This window comes from Scomber japonicus, chromosome 13 (genome assembly GCF_027409825.1).
Source record: "Scomber japonicus isolate fScoJap1 chromosome 13, fScoJap1.pri, whole genome shotgun sequence".
Taxonomy (NCBI): Eukaryota; Metazoa; Chordata; class Actinopteri; order Scombriformes; family Scombridae; genus Scomber; species Scomber japonicus.
In genome coordinates, this window is record NC_070590.1 from 24,810,446 (window position 1) to 24,833,630 (window position 23,185).

General features: G+C 37.4%; 3 protein-coding genes across 7 annotated transcripts in view; 1 reads left to right on the forward strand and 2 right to left on the reverse strand.

Moving 5' to 3' along the window:
- ankfy1 (ankyrin repeat and FYVE domain containing 1) overlaps positions 1 to 1,736 on the reverse strand; it is a 14,243-nt gene extending 12,507 nt beyond the window's left edge. The window contains exon 1 of the mRNA XM_053332359.1: positions 1,659 to 1,736. Coding sequence (XP_053188334.1) covers positions 1,659 to 1,668 — 10 coding nt within the window. The 5' untranslated portion in view covers positions 1,669 to 1,736. The remainder of the gene's footprint in view (positions 1 to 1,658) is intronic.
- Positions 930 to 23,185, forward strand: spns3 (SPNS lysolipid transporter 3, sphingosine-1-phosphate (putative)). Of its 5 annotated transcripts, none has more exons than XM_053332363.1 (14): positions 930 to 995; positions 2,663 to 2,766; positions 15,787 to 16,027; positions 16,122 to 16,187; positions 16,489 to 16,625; positions 17,142 to 17,293; positions 18,117 to 18,183; positions 18,271 to 18,413; positions 18,805 to 18,957; positions 19,060 to 19,249; positions 20,509 to 20,574; positions 20,672 to 20,770; positions 21,079 to 21,250; positions 22,523 to 23,185. In XM_053332363.1, the coding sequence occupies exons 3-14, from the start codon at positions 15,808 to 15,810 to the stop codon at positions 22,591 to 22,593; spliced, it is 1,536 nt and encodes a 511-aa protein (XP_053188338.1). In that variant the 5' UTR covers positions 930 to 995; positions 2,663 to 2,766; positions 15,787 to 15,807; the 3' UTR covers positions 22,594 to 23,185. The 5 variants fall into 5 exon arrangements, with proteins under 5 accessions (XP_053188338.1, XP_053188335.1, XP_053188336.1 ...); XM_053332361.1 differs by lacking the exons at positions 930 to 995; positions 2,663 to 2,766 and adding exons at positions 13,279 to 14,899; positions 15,408 to 15,483; XM_053332360.1 differs by lacking the exons at positions 930 to 995; positions 2,663 to 2,766 and adding an exon at positions 4,448 to 4,553.
- Positions 4,352 to 10,517, reverse strand: ube2g1a (ubiquitin-conjugating enzyme E2G 1a (UBC7 homolog, yeast)). Its single transcript, XM_053332365.1, has 6 exons — positions 9,944 to 10,517; positions 7,020 to 7,122; positions 6,773 to 6,870; positions 5,582 to 5,760; positions 5,354 to 5,473; positions 4,352 to 4,551 (listed from the first exon to the last, which is right to left on the reverse strand). Exons 1-5 carry the CDS (start codon positions 9,987 to 9,989, stop codon positions 5,387 to 5,389), a joined length of 513 nt encoding a protein of 170 aa, XP_053188340.1. The 5' UTR covers positions 9,990 to 10,517; the 3' UTR covers positions 4,352 to 4,551; positions 5,354 to 5,386.

The following is a 23,185-nucleotide window of genomic DNA, read 5'->3' on the forward strand; positions in this document are numbered from 1 at the left end:
AAAATGTGTTTTTACCAAAACTGCTGTTACTGCTGTTTAAAGATGATTCTTACATCACTGATTATATAGCAGAGAAGAAACATACTATTAAGGGTGTGAACTGGATTTGAACACACAGTAAGGGTTGAAGAAATGTGACGAGAGCCATGATTACTTTCCTTTTCCTAGATTCTCACTATTTCCTGTGTAAAGCATGCATGAAGCAAATTGTTGACACACAACTACAGCAGAACTGAAAGATAAACCATTCCCTATTACTCTACGTGCAATTCCCTTTTTTTAATTTACAGTGTCATGTCTCAGCCAAGAGTCCACCAAGTTTCACTGAGGCCCACTTCCTTCCTCTAAACCAGTAAAGTTTTAGTGAAGAGAGACTGCTGAGACAGCACGTTACTTTGGCCTCCCTTGTAAACCGTTACTGGCACAGCTACTGGTCATGAGGAACAGGAGGAGGGGGTGTCTCTGCAAACCACCTGATCAGCTCAACGCAGGAAGGGCGATAGTGCTGGAGCAGCAGCTTAACACCAACTGACCAGCCTGGACAAGATTCTTATACAACCCACCTACGTTATGCATAATTTAGCAGGCATCCCTAATTAATCTGCAAAGCAAATACACAAATCCAGCTTCTGGATAATTCATACCAAAACAGAGACACAATAAACAATGCATCCCAAACTTTCAATACAGTCTATTTTATCAGGACTTATGCACATTATACAGTCTCTTCTACACTTGGCAAAGCAACAAGCCACTGTTTAAAAAATAGAAAAAACACTGTGAACATACTATGAAACTTATGACAAGACCATTCTGGAACAGCAGGGACATTTTTTTACACAAAAACATGCCATCACTTCTTCGTGTATTATTGATTAGTGTAAGTGAAGGTCCAAATGTCCAAATAACTGTTTTTTCCCCTAGTAACAACAGAGCAGCTGCACACTCAACACTGACAGCACAGATCGGACTGTTTGTTCTCTGGATTCAAGTTGGTAAGTAGATTTCCCTTAAGGAGCAACACACAGCAGACGTTCCCTTATATCTGGGTGGTGTCCTTGGCCATGGCACTTCTACCAGGTGGTGCAAATGATACCTGTCAGGGAGTGACACCCTCCCTGCCCTGTGAAGCCTCCCGTCCCGCTGCTAACCCTCTATTTAACGGGACAGGCGTCTAATTGTGTTTACAAAGCATGTATTCAAAAGCAACACAGCGACAATTAACGTTCACTCACTAATTGAAACTAATGTTGACAATATGATGCGTCCAGTAACGTTGACGTTAAGCGAAAAAAACTGGAGCTAGCCGAGATAAATTACACATTGCGTAAGATAAAATAGGCTTTATTTTTTCTTAAGTAGCTAAAAAGAAAACTGACATAACAAAAAAAATATTCTCCGCAGTCCAACCCATCAACATCTCTTGCTCGGTGGGGCTAAATCGAAGCTGTGAAATCCAGCTAGCAACATCAACGAGAGCTAACGGCGGAGGTTGCTCACTGAGACAAGACGACTGTCGCAGTGCTCCGTATTTTCAACTACAGACAGCGTACGGGTCATTAAACAGCCAGGACACTAGTTGATTCAGCATGATAGAATAACAAGCATACCAAGATAAAGGGTGGTGTACCAAATAGTAAAAAATATCTATCTCATACCTTCCGCCATGTTGCTCAGCGTTAGCTCCGTGGCCTGACGGTCTCTATCGCGATAAGACAAGCAGGCAGAGAAAGGAGAGAGTGCTGCTGCGTTCAAGTGTTGCTCAAAATCACGTTTACTGACCGCTAATCACATGATGACCATTATCATTCCTGCAGTGAATTAACTGTATAATTAAGGTATAATTTGAGTCGTGTAGGAACTTGATAACAGCGCTAATGTGGATGCTTTTCCATAAGCTGCTAAAAACTAAAATGTGTTATTACATGGATTTTTCTCCCATAAAAATAAAGTTGATGACATTTTATACTGCCTCTCACGAGTTGATTGTGCGCATGAGAGTACGGAGGATTATCTCCAATGACGAGTTTAAAAAAAGACAGCATGTACATCCAGATCATCCAGAACACCGGTCATGTTGCCTTCAGGTGCTCGTATTACAGTCCTGTCACTCAGATGAGAAGACGTGATAATAACAGTGAACAGTGAAGACTGGATTCCACTGAAACCCCCATACTTCATTGCTCATCTTACTTTTGTACAGGGTTGAGTATCAAAGTGGAGATACGACAAATGATGGTTAGAAAGGTACTGCATACTCAGTGAAAACTACAGACATATTAACCACAAGCTAAATTTACATATTAGACCTCTGTTGGTTTTCCATTTTGTCACCAACGCTTGATTTTGTTCACCATAATAACAATAAATGCAAAGGCTGACACATCCTATTTATCTGACTCTTCTATTAAAATTCCCTGCAGTATGTAGGATTTTTTGCAGCCTGTAACAATTAAGCTCTCAAATCCATGCAGATACATTTATCAAAGTACTGTATGGTGGAAATAGGACTTCTGTTGTTTGCTGAGCTATAATCAAACATAGCTGAAGCTCACTTCAGCATTAAGTATATTGTCTTAGCCCAAGGACAGTGAATGCAACAAGACTGGAAAATCTTGTGGTTCTCAGTTTGTGTGAATTTCATATTTCTAAAATGTTTCAGGTTGACAGCGATGTGTTTGTGGAGAGGCAAGACTGAACAGAAGCAACTGTGTACACACTTACTGGTGCCTGTGAACCACAACTAAAAGCATATTTTGTATACAGGTAAGAGTGATTTTTACCTCGCATGATTCAAATATTTGGCAGTGAGCCTTCATCAACCACAGTGGATTCATTTAGTGACTGTAACCGGAAAAGGACGTCAAAATCTATGCATTAAAAACAATTACTGACTAGCAGAGTTCAGAAAAGATAAGCAGAAAAAGAGGCACAATTCCCTCGATCCATAATAAATGATTACTGTAAAGAATAACATACCATAATATATGTTTTATGATATATGATTGTCTTATCTGTCAAAGTCTGTAATATTTAAATCATGTTTGATTTTTGATATACTGGAAAATACCAGATCTTAAAAATACCATTCTAAAATGATTGAAAATACTTTGTGCACATGAGGTTTCTGTCATCTTCATCATGAGCGATATGTACTTCATGTATCCAAAACACACCTGAATGAAATACACAAGTAAATATTGAAAAAAAAGTCATATTTTAGAAGAACTCACTACAGGTGACAGGTTTCATAACATGAAAAATATACATCAGTATTTTGTCTTTGTACATTAGGCAAAACTGCAATAGTTCAGTGAGCAGAATAATCATGAGATTGTGGATCAGGGGAAAAAAAGAGCAACGAAACAAAATGGGCACACATACTGTACACACAAACACTCAAACATTCGCAAAGAAAAATTCCAGAAACATTCAGCAAAAATAAAAATAAAAAAACAAAAAAAAAGTAAGATAAAGCATGCATAACAATTCCTACCGAGGACAACACAGACGAGGAAAAGAGCGGCTGCTAAAATAACAGAATACTGGAGAAGAGGAGTTCAAATTGTATCAGGATATCAAAAATTAAACGGGTACACTTCATACTAGGGAAGTTATTGCTACACCAAATTGTTTCCAATACCCTAATTATACAGATTCCCTTGTGGACTGGCTATTAAATAAATTCATACATGGGTGATACACAATATTTGCATCTTTTTTTCCAACATTTTCGAACACTTGTTCAATGCAGGGTGAAGTGGCCAAGCATTTTATTAGGAGGCACTTTTGAAAAAAGATAAACAAAATTTCTGCATGCACAAAAAATGATCAGGTATACGTTGCTTTTCATAAGTCAACTTGAGTGGGATGGTAAGACTTATAATTGATAAAGAAAAACTAAACCATTCAGGGTACACACATATGATGATGTGGAGTTCGGAAAGTGTTAAAGAATCCACGACAAACAGCTGTGTATTTTAATATGGCGGTATTCCATGGAGAGAAAAAAAAAGCCTTCAGTCACATCATTCATCTCGCTTGAATCAAATTGAGCTCTTCACAAGTGACATTCCTCAGACAGCGTCACACTTTTCTCTCTCTATTTAAGACCTGTTCGAACAATCTAAAGACAACAAATGCATGCTGGAGTTGAGAAGAGGGAAAAATGGACAAAAAATAAATCTATCTGAACCAGCGCTATTCATTTGGTCTAAGTGTCTTGATGGATGGAGAGGGAGCTTATATATTATCCGGTTTAGTCTGTGCTATATACATGTCTTTACAATATCTTCCTGAATGTTGAAGCAGTTCATAGACTTGAAAAATGTTTGTTTTTTTAATCATCTTCTGTTTGTTTTTTGTTTTTTTTGTTATTTTTGAGTTGGCACTTGCTTGGCGGTTTTCTGTCAGCCTTGGTAGTCACTGTTATGTTCTATTGCAGCCTACAGTAGCCAGTCTGTTCCTGCCAGAACAAAAAAAGGAGGACAAGCCTGGCAACAGGGTGGAAGAGTGCAGGAAACAGTGCCATGTTGATTTTCAATTGGAGACCTGTGAGAAAGCACACACATACATACAAAAAAGTAAGAAAGAAGAAAGACCAATCAGCAAAGTCATAATATCTTCAAATAGAGGCATAAACAATTAAGGAAAGCTTGATCACACATCCAGTTAGTGTACCAGTCTGTGAAGGTGCTGCTATGATTTCTACTTCAACAGTAGTATATTTGACATTCGTTGTTGAGCTGCACTGTTGGGTTAGAGAACACAGTATAGAGACTACTTCAAACTAATGCCACCAACACATCTACAGTCAAAGGGATGAAGACAGCATCAGCAACACCTGTCTGCTTGTTTACATTTATGCTTATGTAAAATTTTAAAAAGAAGTTTCTGACTGAACTCGATGGTCATTTTAGTTTTAGTTTATGGGCTAAAGAGAAGAAGAAAGGGTAGATTTAAGTTTTAAATGGAATAATATTGTAGTGATGAAAACCTGCAGTGTGGAACTTTCACATATAAATGAACGTCTATAACATTTAAGTCCTTGCTGAATGAGTTCACACATTGCTGACTAAGCTTATCGCCACCAGACAAATCTGTCTATTTCACAGTATTCACAGTTTTTAAATCTGGTGTCTGTGGTGATATTACTGCGGAAAATTTAACTGTGCAAGCTCTTCTAGACTTCCCAAATGTTACCAGACCCAATGGATCAAATCCTTACTGCCGTTGACATCTGAACTGGATGACATTTGTACTTAAATGTACCTGATGGAACATATTTTCATAGTTAGTTGTGAATCTAAAGAGTAGCTAAGATTTGAAAAGGTTAAGAGTTGAGAATACTTGCCCTGAAAACATGAAGCTAGATCCTCGCTAGACATCACTCAAACGCAGTCTCTTGGCTTTTTCGTACACAACGTGCGACTTTCCTTTTGAATGCGCCGTGTCTGTCCTCCCTCCACTCTTTCTGCAGAGGGGAAGGGGGAAAAAAAAGAAAAGACAATTCAGTAAGAAAGGCACATCAGTTTATTCAAAATCTATTTCTAAATCACCTTTTTTAAACAAGTAAACTTACTGCAGCGTCCACGTTGGCTGGCGAGTCACCATTTGGGTCTGCCAGCATAGAGATAACACTTATCATGATGGTTTCCACTGTGTGGATAGGCAGCCAGCGCTCCTCTGGTTTCTCATAGCCGTACTTGTCCTCCCCGGGCTCGTGCAAAATTGAAATACATACATCTCCATTCTTGTCCACTAGAAAAAAAAAAAACATGAAGGGGAATAAAACTTATGAAGCAGAAAATGCTTTCTCTTTCCCCATAATGGACGGTAATGTTTGCTTTTAATACTGATTTCCATGTGAAATTTAGTAAGTAGTAGCAGTGAGTAAAAAATAGCCTTTAAATCCTGCCACAAACTCTGTATTGGACCAAGGTCTGGATTTTGACTTGACCACATCAGGATATTAAAGGATTTGGCTGGTGATTTTCTATATTTTTCCTCCGTTGTTGTCCAAAAACTATTAAAAACATGTCAATGAGTCACACCGTTGCACTTTGTCACATGTTCCTTCGTCCCTGAAGACAGTAGTACCCGTAGCTTGTTTGGAAACAGCTCAAAAAAGCAAAAAACAATGATAAGATAGTAACAATAACGACTGTGCAGGATACATACATACGCACACACACACACACACACACACACATAAACACAATACCGAAAAATTCCAGCCAAACCTTGTAACACTCTCAACCTGAAACTTGTTTTTTCTCATATTTGAAATATATTAATTACATAAAGATTTTCTGATTAAGTTACTTACCAGTGTCACAGCGTGTTCAACAAATAGTTGAATGCACTGTTTATACTATGTTTATAAATGATTAAGCAATGATGGTTTATTTTATTTCATAAGCAACAAAACATATCCTGTCACACATACTGTAATAAATACATTAGCATATTTTATAAAGAGTAGTGACTTAAATACTATTTATATTAAACCTACAGCTACTCAGTTTTCTCCTAAGTGACAATGGTGAATTATTTTTGATAGATCAATTTAATTTAAATCCAGATTCTTTCATAATCTGATATAACTGTTAAAAGTAGGCTCTGGTAGTCTGCTGTGAAAAAGTATTCCTCTGGATGTTTCTTTAATTTAAAAAGAGTCAGCTGAAGATTAAGAATCAAGCATGAAATGAAAACAGGTTATCTGGGGGGGGAAAAGCAAATATCATCCACAGTGTAAAACACCTATACCTACCGTTAGGGTGCCAGATATCTGTGATAAATTTCATTTTAGGAGGCCTGAGAGGGTAGTCTTTGGGAAATGTCAAATGAGCTTTAAACACACCACCTTCACTGTAGATCAGAAAGAAAGAAGAGAAAGATCAACATAATATTGGGTAAATACTGAGTATGCAGATCAATAGAAGTGATAAGCATTGCTCAGAGTACAACAAAAGCAGCTCTCCTGCTATATCCCGTATGTAAGAGAGTGATAGACTTACTATAGTGTGTCTGGTGGCCCAATGATAAGGACTTCCCATCTGTAGAGATCGCTATCCTCGATCAGTCCTGCTGAGAATCCCTCCACTGGGTTTTTATTCAGCTCTAGATAGAAAAACAAAAAGCACAGGTATGACAAATAGTCACTGGTTCATGTCACAGTACCCACATTATGTTAACTAAGCGTATGTGTGTTTCTAAAGACCACTGAGGAGACACCATAACCCACATCTCGCTTGAGGGTTGAGTAAAGAGCAGTGTGTTGCTGAAACCACACACCACACCAATAGTCAGCAGCCAACTCATATTCACTCACAAGCAGGGCACAAAATTAGAAGCAGCCACCAGACACATGCTGCTCATATATGCATGTGGCTGGTAGATTTACATCACCCACCAAAAAAAAAAAATCAATGATAATCTACTGAGCAGCTGGTCAAATCTGAACATTCACTAACTATTTGGCTGGTGGACAAAAAAGTTAATTTTGCACCCTGCTCACAAGGCCACACTACAGTTCTTTAGGTATATACTGCACTTTGTAATGACTCAATTTAAACATAATTTCATTTTGAATTATTAATTATATAATAATTACAAACTCAAAGTAGCAGAACCTTTATATAGGCGATGTTAAAATACCTATTCTTCTATCTTCTGCTTCTTCTGTAAATAGGTGTCGTTTGTTTTGTATCTCCTGCATCACAGTGCTCCCATTTGTCTCAGTTTAAAATGACATTTAAAATACTACTTAGAGAACGACTCCACCTGCACTTTTTTCTGGCTTGTTGAAATGGAAACGTCCACTCAGTCGTTACCAAAAAGCAGACACGTGCAGTTTACCAACAGTGTCGTCCTACCATACTCGCTCGCTGTATGGTAGTTAGCTGCTGAGTGCTCAGAGCTGTGAGGCACTAAGAGGTGGATATATTGGTAGCAACGTCATCATGCAGAAACCTACATCAGGTCACATGGGAGTCATTTTTTTGAAGCGCTTGGGGAAAATGACATTTTGATGCTGAAACAGTAGAAATAAAAGTATGATATAAAAACCTCTTTATAATATTTAAAAAGTAATAATAGACCCAACATTTGCATGATTTCAGTTAGGCTTAGTGGTAGGTACACAATGGTTTAAGGATGAACTGATAAGTTTTGATGCAGATATACCAATATGTGGTCATTTAGATCATCTTCCACTTATGCTTTCTAAACTGAGCCCATAAAGTAATCTTAGTTTTTTCTTAGTTTCCAGAAATCTAGTGAAAACAATAATTTTCCATTATTTTAAAAGACACTTTTGTCACAAGTCTTCTCACATATCTTATTCAATTGTCATCAGATTTGATGGTATGTAACCATGTATGTATGACCATCCCATTTTGCTGAAACTCTTATAGACTTGGCCAATTTACCATAAAGTATTGTCATTCTTGAATGTAGCGTTCAACTATAAACACACAGATCACATCCACATAAACTCCAATCAGTCCAGCTTCACTTCAACAACATGACCAATTTAAAACAGCCATAAACATGTAATCTTGAGTCCTTCTCAAGTTTAACATTTTGCACCATGAACTAGTTTTAAGAACTGTCCAACAATCTGTACAGCTGTGTATTTATATGTGTGTTTTGATTTATTGGGCAGCCCTGGCAGATGTGACAGTATGTGCTCTGAGCGCTTCCCAACTATACATAATTTCTTGGTCAGTTGGCAAACTAACTGCTATTCTTCCTTTGTTTTGTACATTCAATTATTGTCATATTTTTAGAGCAGCTGTCTCTGTGTTACAAGTGAAGTCTGAGATCTTTTGAGGTAATACTTGATGTCTTGATGTCAAACGTGGCATGGGTGAAGGCTTTGGTGGGTTTCAATGCCACTAATTTTAGACTTTAAGCTGTTTTATGTCTACAACAAAGGACATGAAAATAAAAGCTCATTTGTATTTATTTCAGCAGCCTCTACAACAGAAGTATGAGCAGTTTCTGTCAAATGAAATATTTCCTTATTAACTGTACAACATTAAAGTGTGTGTCATTTTTTAAGTTCAGGTTTTAATGGTCAGTTAAAAAATAGAGAAGGCAAAAAATGCTTACTGTAATTAAGGAATTGAATTTAGACATAAATTATTAATTTCAATCAAATCCTACTCTAAAAATAATCAGGTCCAGATTAAATACCCACAGAGAGACAATATCTGAAAGACTACAAAGGAGCACATTATGTCCCTGACAGTTTGCATAAGAGATTCACAATCTTAAAACAAACCCTAACATTTGCTTGAGCAATGAGCCCCAAAGGATACGACTGCTTTTATAAAGTGACTAGTACTAAGGTGGCTAAATTAACTTCGCATTAAACTGCTAAAATAGCGAATAGTGGCAATGTAAGACTAACTAATTAGCTGGTTAGCTCTGCGTGTTGCAGCTAACCACAGTGACAGCAGCTAAATATATCAACTCTTATATGGTTTACGAAAGAAAACGGGTCAACTAGTGAAACGTCACTTACGTTTTATGCATAAAACAGTCATTATCATCGCGTTAATCACATATAACTACCAAAAAAGCGTGTCCAAAAATGTCAAACAACATGTTATGTCGGTTAAAATAGATGTAAACACATCGAATCAGCTACAGGCTAACGCTCGGCTAACTGATTGCTGCTAGCCGGGTTGTGGAAAGTCGTTGGGACTTGTGACAGTGGCTTTCTACTGGAATCCGTAAACAACGTCGAAACGTATGATTGTGAGTTTGTCAGGAGTTTATACCAACATCCTCTGCTGTAATACCCCTCAGTTTGTTTGTCACGGAGCTGTAACGTTGATGTGGAAGGTTCAAGAAAACTGTTTCAATCACAGCTAACGGCAGCGTTCGCGAAAAATGCACCGTTAGCATCAGTTAACACCAAGGTTTAAATTACCTGCAAGCTGTCTCCTGAGTAACAGCGCTGACTGAGGCTCTGTCATAATTTAGCAAGTGTAATGCCGCTGTGTTCAATGGTGAATGTTTCGAGGTAACAGCGTAAAATGAACGATCGTTAAACAGTCCTCCGTCCCCTCTATTTTCAGTTAAGCGTTCTCGTCATTCTTCTTCGTCGTCACCTTCTCCTGCTGCAGCGTCTTCTTCTTCTTTTTTGGTTCTTTAATGGCGGTTGGCAAACAGCCTTTAGGCGCGTTACCGCCACCTTCTGGATTAGAGAACAGTTACTTTAGTATTGCATTATATACTCTTCTTTTTAAAAAATCTGAAAATAGCCCTGTGTCCTACATCGTCTGGACTCCTCTGCAATATTTCTCAAATAACAAGTGCCATGTGATACCTTTGAAGTGTATCTTTAACTTTGTAACTTTAAGTGTCTGTCTCTTGCTGATATCCAGGACAGTATAAAAATAAATGTCCTGTAGCCCACAATGTTCACATCTAACTGTAGCCAATTCATCACGTTTAATGTACTGTCCAAGTCGGTGTGATCACATCGCATCCTTGATATAATATTCTCCTCCTTTCAAATTATATTGTTTCCTCTCATTTCTTTTCTTGAAATGCTGTAGTAGTTTTGGCCCTTCTGCTGCTGCAACATCTACTGCTGTTGATATCCTTATTGGTGCATTACTGCCATCTTCTGAATATGTCTTTAGTTTGAGTTGTGCGGGTTAGTCCTTGCATCATTCCTGTCCTGAATTAAATGCAACCACACAAAGCAGCCATATATAATAATGGAGGTCACAGAAGGCCAATGCTTTGTAAACATTTCCCCTATCACAAACCCCCCAGACAAACTACTACTACAAACATACTAATGTCCTGCTTCTGGCTATGTGCAAGATTATTCTGTCATAGACTCCTATTGGATGTCATTTTGATTCATAGATGCTTTTACGTGAAATATTTGTTATTGTCGATATACAGTAGTATAGTGTTATAAAACTGATGGTCTCTTGTCTTTCAAGGCATGTATCCAGTATGTATGTATGTATCCAATAAGCTTTTACTGGGATGTACTATAGAAACAAATCTTGCTTTTTTATGTGAAACAGAAATTGATGGAGTCTACCTTTTTACCTGTCACTGATTATGGGGACGTGTTGTACATGGATGCCTCTGCTGGATATTGTGTATAATGGGGCTCTGAGACACATACAAACTGTGGATCACTTACTCATTATTGTGTATTAAACTCCAAAGTCAATTGACCTGTTCTATGTGCACGCTGCCACAGTCATTGATATGTTTTGATTTACAAAGCCATTCCTGTCAAATCCCCTACTTACTTATCTTCTCTTTTAAACTTCAAATATGGAAATTACAGTCTTTGTTCCCATGTGATTTGTAGAGTTGTTCCCAAAGTCTGAAGAGAACTGTGAAAGACAGCTTTTAGGCTTTCTGCCACTGCTGCATGGAACAATCTATAGACTGATCTTAAACGTCAAAACATACTGTAGTATCCCTAAACTATTAGTGTCACTGTAAAACTACAGTGAAATGTGTGGAGTCCAGGTTGTCTGTGTACAAATGTTTTATCTGACCATTTTAATGTGACTCAAATCTAGGTGCTTTTATGTTAATTTAATCTGTTGCTGCTATTTGGCCAGGTCTCTCTTGTAAAAGAGATCTGAAGGGGACGAACCTGGTTAAATGAAAGAGGAAGAACTCACACACAGTACCAGGAAGCAGCACCTCCTGATTTTGCTGCTGATTATTTTTTGTATGTTTGTTTGGTGTAAATAACAGATTAACACAAATAGTAAGTTTGTCACTTACAGACTTATTGACAAAAGAGCTGCCGGCTACTGCCACAAGCCACACACTCAAACCACCAGCCATGATGTATAAAATAAATATACTAAATTCAATAGTAGTAGTAGTATTTTCAAAATCATTCAACCACTTTCATGGCATTTCTTGTGGCAAATTATAATAGCTTACCTTATGTGTAAAAAATCAGAACAAATTAAATGTAAACACAGTGTTTTCTTGCTTTGGAAGTTATGAACAGCCATGCTTGCAATTATTATTATTTTAAAAGCCATCGTCTCAGGATCATGGGTTAATTTATCTCATTGTCTCAAAGAAACAAAAGGCTCATTTCCCAAGATAATGAGATCATTTATCACAAGATTTATCGTGGGTGGGGCTCATTGTCATTTGTTTATTCCTGTCTTCTCCTCCCCATGTCTCCCTCACACTTTGTGCTATTTATTTACTTTCTTATATACTTCTTGATGTGACATTTTTGACTTAAATCAGTTGGTACAGTTGTCAAGATGCCATTTATGCATGCTGGCATGGAACTCCTGATCTCTTAACTACAAACAGTAAGTAATAAGAGGAAATAACCTTCTGTTTTCTAGTGGTAATGGGTTAAATATCTCAATGTAGATAACAAAGCTCATTTTGAGATAATGAACTCTTGATCTTGACATAACTGTTTTAAAAACATTGCACAGCTGTTCTGGGTTGCAGTACCTTGCTTGCATTACAATTCCCCATCTAATCAGTTAACCCACAAGATGAGACTAACTCTGAAAGGCCACTTGAACACACAAAGCCCTCTATGAAGCTTTTCAGCTTCACCATCAAACCAGTTTAATCTCATCTTAATCTCATCTAATTTAAATGTTTAATTTAATCAACCCAGTGTCAGCTGTACTACATCACAGTAAACACTAGATGGCAGCAACTGATGTGATGCTAACAGAGCTCAACAAAATTTACTACGACAATTTACTTTTGTTGTACTCCCCTATGATACTTTCATAACGACTGATAACAATATCAATAATAAAAATTGATCATCACAATATTAATGAAAGTACATAGAGTTGTGTTGTTGTTGGGGAAATAACCTCCATACAAATATATAAGCATAATATAATCTAATAAATGTTTTTAGATTATTTTACTTTTTTCAGGTCAACCCATTTTTTCTGCAGCTCTTACAGTACAGTGTAAGTACAGCTCAGTTTGGTTACTTCTTAATTTAAAAATGAGGAATGATCTTAAAGTTTGTAATGATCTCACTTGTGTTAAGAGTTAAGGAGGAAGTTAATTGGTAGATTGTAATTGCAGATTCTCACAAACAGTGACCACAAATTCAGTTAGCTCTGTCGTGGTCAATGTGTGTCTCTGCTCTTGTCATGGAGTCATTTTTAGTAAAGGAAAGCCACTGAAATATCTGACAAAGTGGCCCCGTGACTTATCTGAAGAGTCCATAATTGGATCAAAGGTTTACCATGTAGAAATGTAGACTTATATAGACCATTTCTATTTCATGGGAATGAACTTGATGTTCTTACTGTGGGCCACCGAGATACATTTGTGAGGCTTATGATATGTAGAGATTCATTATCTCAAGTAGGAATGTCCAAAGTATTCCACAAAGGGCTGTGTGGTTGCAGGTTTTCATTCAGCCTTGAATCATTTAATCAACTGATCTAAGTCTTCAGACAATCTTCAAACTGGCAGACACATGGCCCTTCATAGAATTGTTTGGACATGCCTCAATCTGTCGACAAAAACAAACAAATCTCTAGGCTTAAGTCTTGAGACAGAGGCAATTCTTTCACAATGTCCTGTTAAAGATTAGAAGCTTTGCAATCTTAGTTGAAGCAATCAAAAAGCGACCTTTTTAAGGTCACCTTGACAGAAAACAGAAAACATTTGAAGGATGTGTTGAAAATAGTGATATTCTGGATAAAATTGTTTCATATTAGGGCTGCTCAATAATGAGCCTATAGACTTCATATGAATGGTTAATATTACTATTGAACATCCATATGAATAGTGAATGGGTTTTGGCAGCAGTTTATAGGGATTCACGTAAGGAAGGAATGATCATATAAAACATATATGTGGAAATCTTTCACATAGCAGATTAATTTCACTTAAGCATCTGTTTTGAACATTCAAATTGGAAAGAAAGTGGTTTCTATGGAAGAGAAGGTACTGAAGATTCATTTGTCTAAGGTCACAACTTCACGTGACTGAAATGAAATATTTATTTTTACACTTTCAGTGTTTTTATGCACAGGAATGTAATATCAAAACCGACATAAATGACCAGAGCAGTGGTAGTACGCCACCAATTAAACAGCAGCAGGGTTTCAGATCACAGCCTTGCTCAGACCTAAGTAAAGTTAACAATAAAGCAGCAGTTTTTATTAGTCCTATGAGGGGGTGCCTTGACTAAAATATTATATCCTCAATGCAATCCGAAAATTCTATTTAGGGTATATATACCTCAGCAAGATTTTGAAGACAGGCATTTTAAACAAAGACATCAAACAAAGTGTTTTTTTAGCTGTGGTGGAAATGACCATCATCATCCTTTGGACTAACACACACTAATGTATCAGAGGCAGTATCTCTCTTTAAACATCCAAATACTGTATCTAAGCAATTCCTGCTTTAATCACGGAGCTTGCACCACTGATGAAAGTCACAACACATTCATCTATAGTTTACCACCTAACACCCACATCTGCCATCTGAGCCATTTTGTCCTGCTGTTGTGTGAGTTGTGTGTATAAACATAAAGTTTTTTTTAATGAATCAGGCCAGTAGCATTAATATTCTTTAACATTCATGTTTATTATAAGAAAGAATGAAAGAAAAAGTATAAACCAGACAAGAGAATGAAAATGGTTATTTGGCTTGTTTACTGCATTACATCACAGTGAAAGCCTGTGTGAAAACATCTGACCAACCCAAAAGGGGCTGGTCCCCTGCTAACCTAATATCTCTTTAGGCATGTTCAAGCTCAGGCCTCATTTCGCTTCCTCAAGCCTCAGAGACACACTAGAAACAACACTGTAAGCTGACAACTGCAACTATGGAATGAATGGAGAAGACTGCATAAAGTAGACATCATCAACACGTACGTGAGGCTATTTATCATTTACATTTATAGAGACTGTTCTGATAGCTATGGGGTTGTACATGTATGATAATGTAATAAGTACCTGAAAGATTGAATCTATAGTGAAAAAATGTTGAATTCTTGTCAGCTCATTTATGCTCATATATTGTAATCCATGACCTTTACATGTCTTTTTCTGTAATTATTTTGTAGTTTTAACTAGATAACATTTGTTAGGATTCTACATTGTACACCCAGTGTCTTATTACTCTCTCAGACATATAGCTCTGAATTCCCATAATCACGTAATAATTGTCTAGTGGTTGGTTACAAAGCTATCATGTGGTGTTGTGAAACTACATGCTGGAGGAAAAAGCTGAAAGACTAAGAATCTTCCTTCTCCTTTCTCTGTCTTTCTTGCATAGTTGCAATGGTTTGTTCTCAGTTGTGTAGTTGCCTTTTGTGTCATAAGGACTATTTCAAACGTGGTACCACAAACCACATTATCTGATTTCCTCTAAACTAGATTACTCTCAGGAGCACAGGAGTCAAAAAGAAACCCATAAGAAATCCTTTGGAATATAATCTGAACACTTCTCACAGTGAGTCATGAGTTGGATAAATGTACAATGGTATAGAGACAGTCCTTTATTGTTCTGTGAAGTAATAAGACCTTATTTTAAAGATGAAAGCAGAAAGTACAATTTGTAGCCACTTGATAAAATAATTTCACCCACCCTATATACTGTATAATCTATATCACTCTGTATACTGTGAATCAATCCTGTCTGAGCTGTATTGAGTTGTCCAATAAGACTTGTTTCCAAACTACTGTGTGCACCCTCCAATATGAGTGTAGAGGAAGATATTACTCTAAAACTAAGTCCTGCATTCTCCATTTCCAGGTAAAGGAAAAGCTGCTCACTATGGAACCAAAGGGATCCATCACGTCCCCCAAGGACAGACCTCAACGGAGTCTGAGCACCAGCTCTGGTCTACGCTATGGCTCTCTTGTTAACAGCGTTACATCCCTTGCACCGGAGCTGGCGGACAAACCACCCATATCAAATACACGGGCCTACATAGCTGTAGCTGTGCTTTGCTACGTCAACTTGCTCAACTACATGGAGCGGTACACAATAGCAGGTTAGATGAGATCTTGTGTACACACGACAACAAACACCATGTACTGCTTTTAATTTGGTGGTCTTACATATGAATTGTCTTTATTTGTATGTAGGTGTCCTTCCCATCATTCAGAAATACTTTGACATAAGTGACAGTACAGCTGGACTTCTACAGACAGGTATGATGATGCATCACATTCACACACTCACACATACATATATAGGATGTGTTGTAGATCTCTTACTGTCATGTTCTTTCCTAAGATAGAATTTTGCAACATGTGCTGCAAGTAAATTGCACTTGCTGCACTGTTGGTTATTGCAAGACACTTGGTGGTTCAAAATTAGATTAGTCATCAATGCTTTTATGAATATACTTTGTTAATCCTTGTTCTTGCAGGGTTTCCAGTGTGTTTTCATTCATTGTTAAATTATAAAGTCAGAATTTCTTCTGAGCATTAAATACTAATGTACTTACAGTTTTCATCTGCAGTTTCTTACTTTTGGCCCCTTTCTTCGGTTACCTTGGTGACCGCTACAACCGGATATACATCATGGCTGGTGGTTTGAGTGTGTGGCTTGTGACAGCAGCCGGCAGCTCTTTTGTCAATAAGTCTGTAAGTGACAAACTTACTATTTGTGTTAATCTGTTATTTACACCAAACAAACATACAAAAAATAATCAGCAGCAAGATCAGTAGGTGCTGCTTCCTAGTACTGTGTGTTAGTTCTTCTTCCTCTTTCATTTGACCCTTATCACATGCTCAGTCCTCATGCAGATGAATTTCAGGGCAGTTCAGACAGGAAGTTTTCGATGAGTTTGTTACTTTTTTAGGATACTCATTCTTAGGGCTGCAACTAGAAAAACCACAAAGAGGTGCTCAAACAAATATTGTATGAGTCAACATATTATATTTGTTGTTGTTGTTGTTGTTGTAACTGTTGTTGTAAATTTGTTTAGTGCACTACATGAAGTCAGTATGAACATGAAGTAGAAAAGAGCAATCCTGCAGTTTCTTTAGGAAATAAATAAATATACATTAATGATTAATTGGCTGTAAGAGCAGCATTATGTCAAACTGTGAGAGGGTCTCTGTGGTCTTTGGGATTAAACGTTGTCTTGATCTCGGCAGAACTTCTGGCTTTTGGTGGTGCTGAGATCTTTGGTCGGGGTAGGAGAGGCCAGCTACTCCACCATTGCCCCTACCATCATTGGTGACCTCTTCACTGGGCCTAAGCGGCTCATCATGATCTCTGCCTTCTACATCTTTATCCCTGTTGGAAGGTTTGAAACAACATTACTTTAGGTCCACAGCTGCACAGCACATTTTAACCCATTAACTATACATGTACACCTTTTTTTCAGGCACATTTTCTTTCAAAACAGCAAAAGGCGTTTTCACATTTGACATTGTGATATGTTAAAGTAGGAAAAGGCAATTGATGGTGTCAGAACTCTGGCATAACACATGTTAGCTCATTACTGCACTGTCAAGGCTTAGTGGGACACTTGAGTAACACCAGAGCTTTTTCTGCAATGACTAGACAAAATGTCAGCTGTAAAACAGCTGTGGGTTCATGTCAGTACAGTATTGAAATATATTACGTCACAATAATTGGCCCTGATTTATCTGCTTTTTGAAGCAAAGTTACAATGTGTTGCTGTTGTGTGGGAATGCAATTGAAAGCATGGATTGTTCAGACATGCCATGTGAGCGCTACATTTACTGGTGGTGGGAAACTCCGGCGCCTGAACATTCACAAACAGTGCTGCTGGAAAATCAAATCAGAAAGATGGACAATAAAAAACCATGAACAGTGTAAAAAGGATTATGGGAGATAACAACCCATGACAAGAACTTCCAATCTCATTTTGCAAGTTAATTTTGCTGAAAACATTCACTTGGTAAGCTGTGAAATTAGTTGGAAAATGAGTTTTTACCATATCAACTACTGTCCAAATCCAAAGGTGATTTAAACTGTTCAAAGTTAAATCAATATGCAAAGAGGTTTAATTATTATGTAAATACCAGGGGACAGGCTACCACATTATCAAGCTTGTTTATTATTGCCATTCTTTCTTATTTTACCCTTCTATGTGTTTTCAGTGGTCTTGGATACATAGTGGGGTCATCAGTTACTCATCTCACAGGGGACTGGCACTGGGCTCTCAGGGTGAGAACTGTTGCATAATCAGTCATGTAAATATAAGTTGAGCACTGTCCATAATAGACATCTTTGATATTTTTTTTGTATTATCAGGTCACTCCCATCTTGGGTTTACTGGGACTTTTGTTGTTGGTGCTCTTATGCCCAAACCCACCCAGAGGTGCTGCAGAAACCCACGGAGTCGGAGTTACAGGGAAGAGCTCTTACCGGGAGGATGTCAAGTACCTTTTAAAAAAGTAGGACATTGAAATGAATAATAGATACAGCTATATTTTAAGAGTAAAATCAGTTATCAGTTATTTTGGTTATTAAACAATTTTAACCTAGATATTATGTGCTGAGCAGGACATTCACACAAATAATTATGTCAGTGCCCTCTGGTGGATAAACTATGCAATAGCATCACTGTCTCTAAATGATTTAACTTAAGTTTTAATTTAAGTTTCTTAATCTCCAAAGTATTTAGGTATTGATATATACTGATATATCTGCAATAAGCTAATATTGGTAGATATATTGTCACAGCTGATTTATTGATCAGACATTCATTAATGCTGTAGTATTAACCCTAACATTAACAGAGATATTATATTTTCTAATCCTATTGTTTTGTTACTCTGACTCTAGTAAAAGTTATGTGTGGTCATCGATGGGCGTGACAGCTATGGCCTTCCTCACTGGAGCTCTGGCTTTCTGGGTGCCTACTTTTTTGTCCAGAGCTCAGGTCAGTGCAGGAATCCGGCCGCCGTGTACCAAAGAGCCCTGCAACGCCCAAGACAGGTGCAGTGTGACCTTTGACCTGCACCCCTCTTCATTCACTGCATGTCCTTCAAAATGTCTAGAAAGTTTTTACAATGCCGCTTTCCTCTGCTCCCTTTACAGTCTTATCTTCGGCGGTGTGACGGTGGCCTCAGGCATTCTGGGAGTGTTTCTTGGCACCACTTTATCCAGATATTTTAGGGACAAAGTGTCTTATGCGGACCCCCTCATCTGCGCTGTGGGCATGCTGGGATCGACCCCCTGCCTATTTGCTGTCATCTTTTTGGCATCAACTAGCATTCCGGTTACTTATGTAAGACAAACTTGTGTCTTTGCTGGTGGCCTCAAGTGAAATATTTATTTTAAACAATGGATTTAGTTACTTGAACGTCTGTGCTACAGTTTCTGCAGTGTTAGAAGCAGGACAAAACTTAAAGCGTAAATTCACAGAAATGTTATTAGTCGCTGTTATCACTGAAGAAATCCTTACTAGATAAGTTTCCAAATCTTCTCAGACAGCGTAAGTGAGTACCTTCCAAAATTAGTCTTTTTAGTATGACATTCCCCATGCTACAGCTCAGCACAGAAACACTGTGTGTGGAAACACAAAGAGGGACATTCACACGAAAAAGACTCTAGGAAGTTAGGCATTTGCCTTACTGAGACTTCTGGAGCCTCACATTAGGTTTGGCTAAGGTGTGACAGGGCATTTTGTTCAACATTAAGAGATCTCTTCACAATAACTATGGTCAGGAAGCATGATTACAGCAACCAATGACTGTTTCACTATACATATGAGAATATGAGGATTGTTTTAAGAAAAACTTAAGAAAATGTGAACCTATCCTTTAACAATGTTCAAACTCTCTCCTTGTGATTCTGATTATGAAGAGCCGATTTATGTCACACAGCGATCTAATAAATTAACTCTAATCAGCAGCCAATTATCCAGCTGAGACCAATGACAGCTTCTCTAACATCTGGAGTCTGCAACAGCACCGTTTCAATTTTGTCAATATTGAACAGTGTCATCACCCAACAGACATTAGACTTTAAAGTCAATCTGTTTATTTGTGAGAGGGATGTTTGCCCTTTAGCTCTTATTAAACATATTACAGAACATAATTTTAAAAACACTTAATAAATCAAAAATGTAATTATTAATCATTTTAATGTTATTTATTTGATTCATTTTGCAATATTTGTAATTTTTGAAAAGTTGTTTGATCTTTTTATATATTTATTTATTTTACTAATATGTCCAGATGAGCTATGGGTAATATGGACATACAATGATGCACAAAATCAAATGTAAAAATGTTTAAATCATATATTAGTGCAGTTATGGCATGTGGAGTTTTTGCTCAATCAGTATAAGTATTACAGCTTCAAATAAATGCTGAAACAAGCTCAAGAAGAATATGTGATAATGTAAAAAAGTGAAAATCAAAAATCAAGCTGCTAATTTATTCATTAAGAGATAAGTGAAGAATTGATGAATTTATAAGTGGATCTATTGCTTAATGATTGTCTTAAATATGCCCCTAATTAATGTCTCATGTGTCATTTCAGATATTCGTTTTCTTGGCTGAGCTGCTGTTGTCACTGAACTGGTCCCTCCTGGCAGATATGCTGCTGGTGAGTGTGAATGATGCATTTGGAAACAAAAAAAAAGATGAAACAGTCTACTGAACCTTGGAAGTCAATTGGTGTTTTGTGTTACTTTTCTCTTCAGTATGTTGTTGTACCGACCAGAAGGTCCACAGCCGAGGCTCTCCAGATTTCAGTCTGCCATCTTCTGGGTGACGCTGGGAGTCCTTATCTAATTGGAGCGGTGAGAACCAGTTCCAATTACCCACATTCAACTTGTTTTTAACTGTATTGTTTCATCACAGCACCTCTGACAGCTTCAGTAAACCAGTGGTTCTCAAATGTTTTCACTCCAAGGACCTTTAAACTGACACAAGTTTAACCACAGACCCCCATTTAATTAGATTTTGTTCCAGTGTTCCCCATCTGAGAAGATTTTTTTCTTTTAGATGTTTTATTACAGAAATAACTCCACTATGAGAACCACAGGAGTAAACTACTTTGTTTGTGTATGACTGAACACTAATGCTGCGTTTACACTTGTGCCAGTAGGTTTCTGATGCTATACGCAATTCTAAACCTGCAACCCCTCAGTGGAGCTTCCGCAGTCTGAAGTACAGTTTCCTGATCTGCCCATTTATCGGAATCCTGGGCGGACTGTTTTTCCTCATGACTTCCTTCTACATTACTGAAGACACGAAGGCAGCCCAGCAATTGGTTGAAGGTAAATTGATGGTTCTTTGAGTCTCTTGAGTTGCCATTGGGTATGAAATGCGCCATATGAATAAAGCTGCCTTGCCTTGCCTTGTGAACATGGTGAAAATGGTGATACGGAGTCAACCAAGGCCCAAACAGAACAATTGTCTGCAAATTCTACTATTCTTTTGAGCTCTGGTAACATATTAACATCTAATATTCTGAGAAATAATCCACTATAAATCATGTGGCAGAACCATAAATAGCCTATTATCTTTTTTTATTTCATGCATTCTTCCTCCTTCCCAAAGCCTGGCACCTATATTACCCACAACGCAACTCAACCACCAGATTCAAGTGTGTTATGCTAATTGTGGCTAATATAGCCTAGAGCAGAGATGAGAGCAGCGGTTTACAGACGTCTGGTATCCTGACTTCTTTCTAATTGTACACTCAGATTAATTTGACTTTATTAACTTATAGTCTTCAGCCCCAACAGACATCATAGGGAATTTATCACACTCTGCATAGCAGTAGTTTTCACTCATGAAAACTACGCATCAGGCTTTTTGTGCAGGCACATGATTGAGTATTAAGTTTGATCACCAATAAATGTGTTTCTTAATGTAACACTCATGCTGCAGTGTCAGTCTAGCCCTTCCCAAACAATAATCTTTATTCAACTCACGTATTACTAAATAGTAATCCTCCTTATGCAGTTAAGAACAAATTCCCCTTTTCTGCACACATGCCACACTAACACTAGCAGTCTTGTAGGTTCTCTAACAAGTGAAAGCCAGAGATGGGCCAAATTTTATAAAGACAACATTGTCTTTCTAGTTTGGATCTGAGTTGACTACATACTCTCCATTCTGCTGGACTGTTTATCAGTGTACGCATCACAGCTGCACGAAGAGGCCTACTTAGTAGATAAGAACTGGTTCCCTCCTAACATGGTCTGACACACAGTTTTCTCATCTAGAGCTGCATGGAGTAGTCTATTCATTTATTATTTAATTAACAAAAAAAGAACAACTATTTTGATAATTAGTTAATCATTTTTTAAGGTGATTCCAGATTCTTAAATGTGAATGTTTTCTTGTGCTTTAGTCTTCTATGATAATAAACTGTATATATTTGGGTTGTGAACACAAAGACAAAACACAAGACATTTTAGGTGTTCGAGGAGCAGTGATTAACATTTTTCACTATTTTCTGATGTGTGTGTGTGTGTGTGTGTGTGTGTGTGTCTGTGTGTGTGTGTGTGTGTGTCTGTGTCTGTGTCTGTGCGCTTTAACAGGAGACCCCCCACCACAGAACGGTCCTGTATTTGAGCCCTCTTTGGAAGTGAACAATGATAGAAACAAGTAAAGCTGAACAAAAGCAAACATGCAATAAAAGTATTTGTTAATATGTGAAGTTGAATATAAAAAACACCAGTGTGGAGACCGGGACGTTGGAGCTGCCTTTTTCATCATTTTACAGGCACACACTGATGACAGATGCAGACAAATTTGTGTTAATTCTCAATGTCAGATCGAATACCATATTGTGTAGATGTACTTAATACTTAATTTAGGCTTGAATCATAAAGCCCAAAATCACAAATAGGTTTAGATGTTTAGATTTTATATATGACACCCTCTATTCTTACACCCTATATTTGGATAAGGATGAGCCCCCTTGCAAAAAAGTGTTAAAAAAAGTAAAAATAAATGTGTAAATACTGTCATTTTTTACTTAACTTTGTAAAAAAAAAAAAAAAAAAAAAAAAGTGCATCTCATTTGTCTCAGTGTAAGTTCATAGTGGGAGCAGGTCACAAGCTATTCAATGGATGAGTGAATGTGTACTATACTGTACTTGAAAATGAAATGCTTATATTTTCTGAATTGAAATGTTTTTTTAACTTTTCAATAAATTTGTAATAGCATTTGTAAATAAATGAATTCTTTTATCACCAAA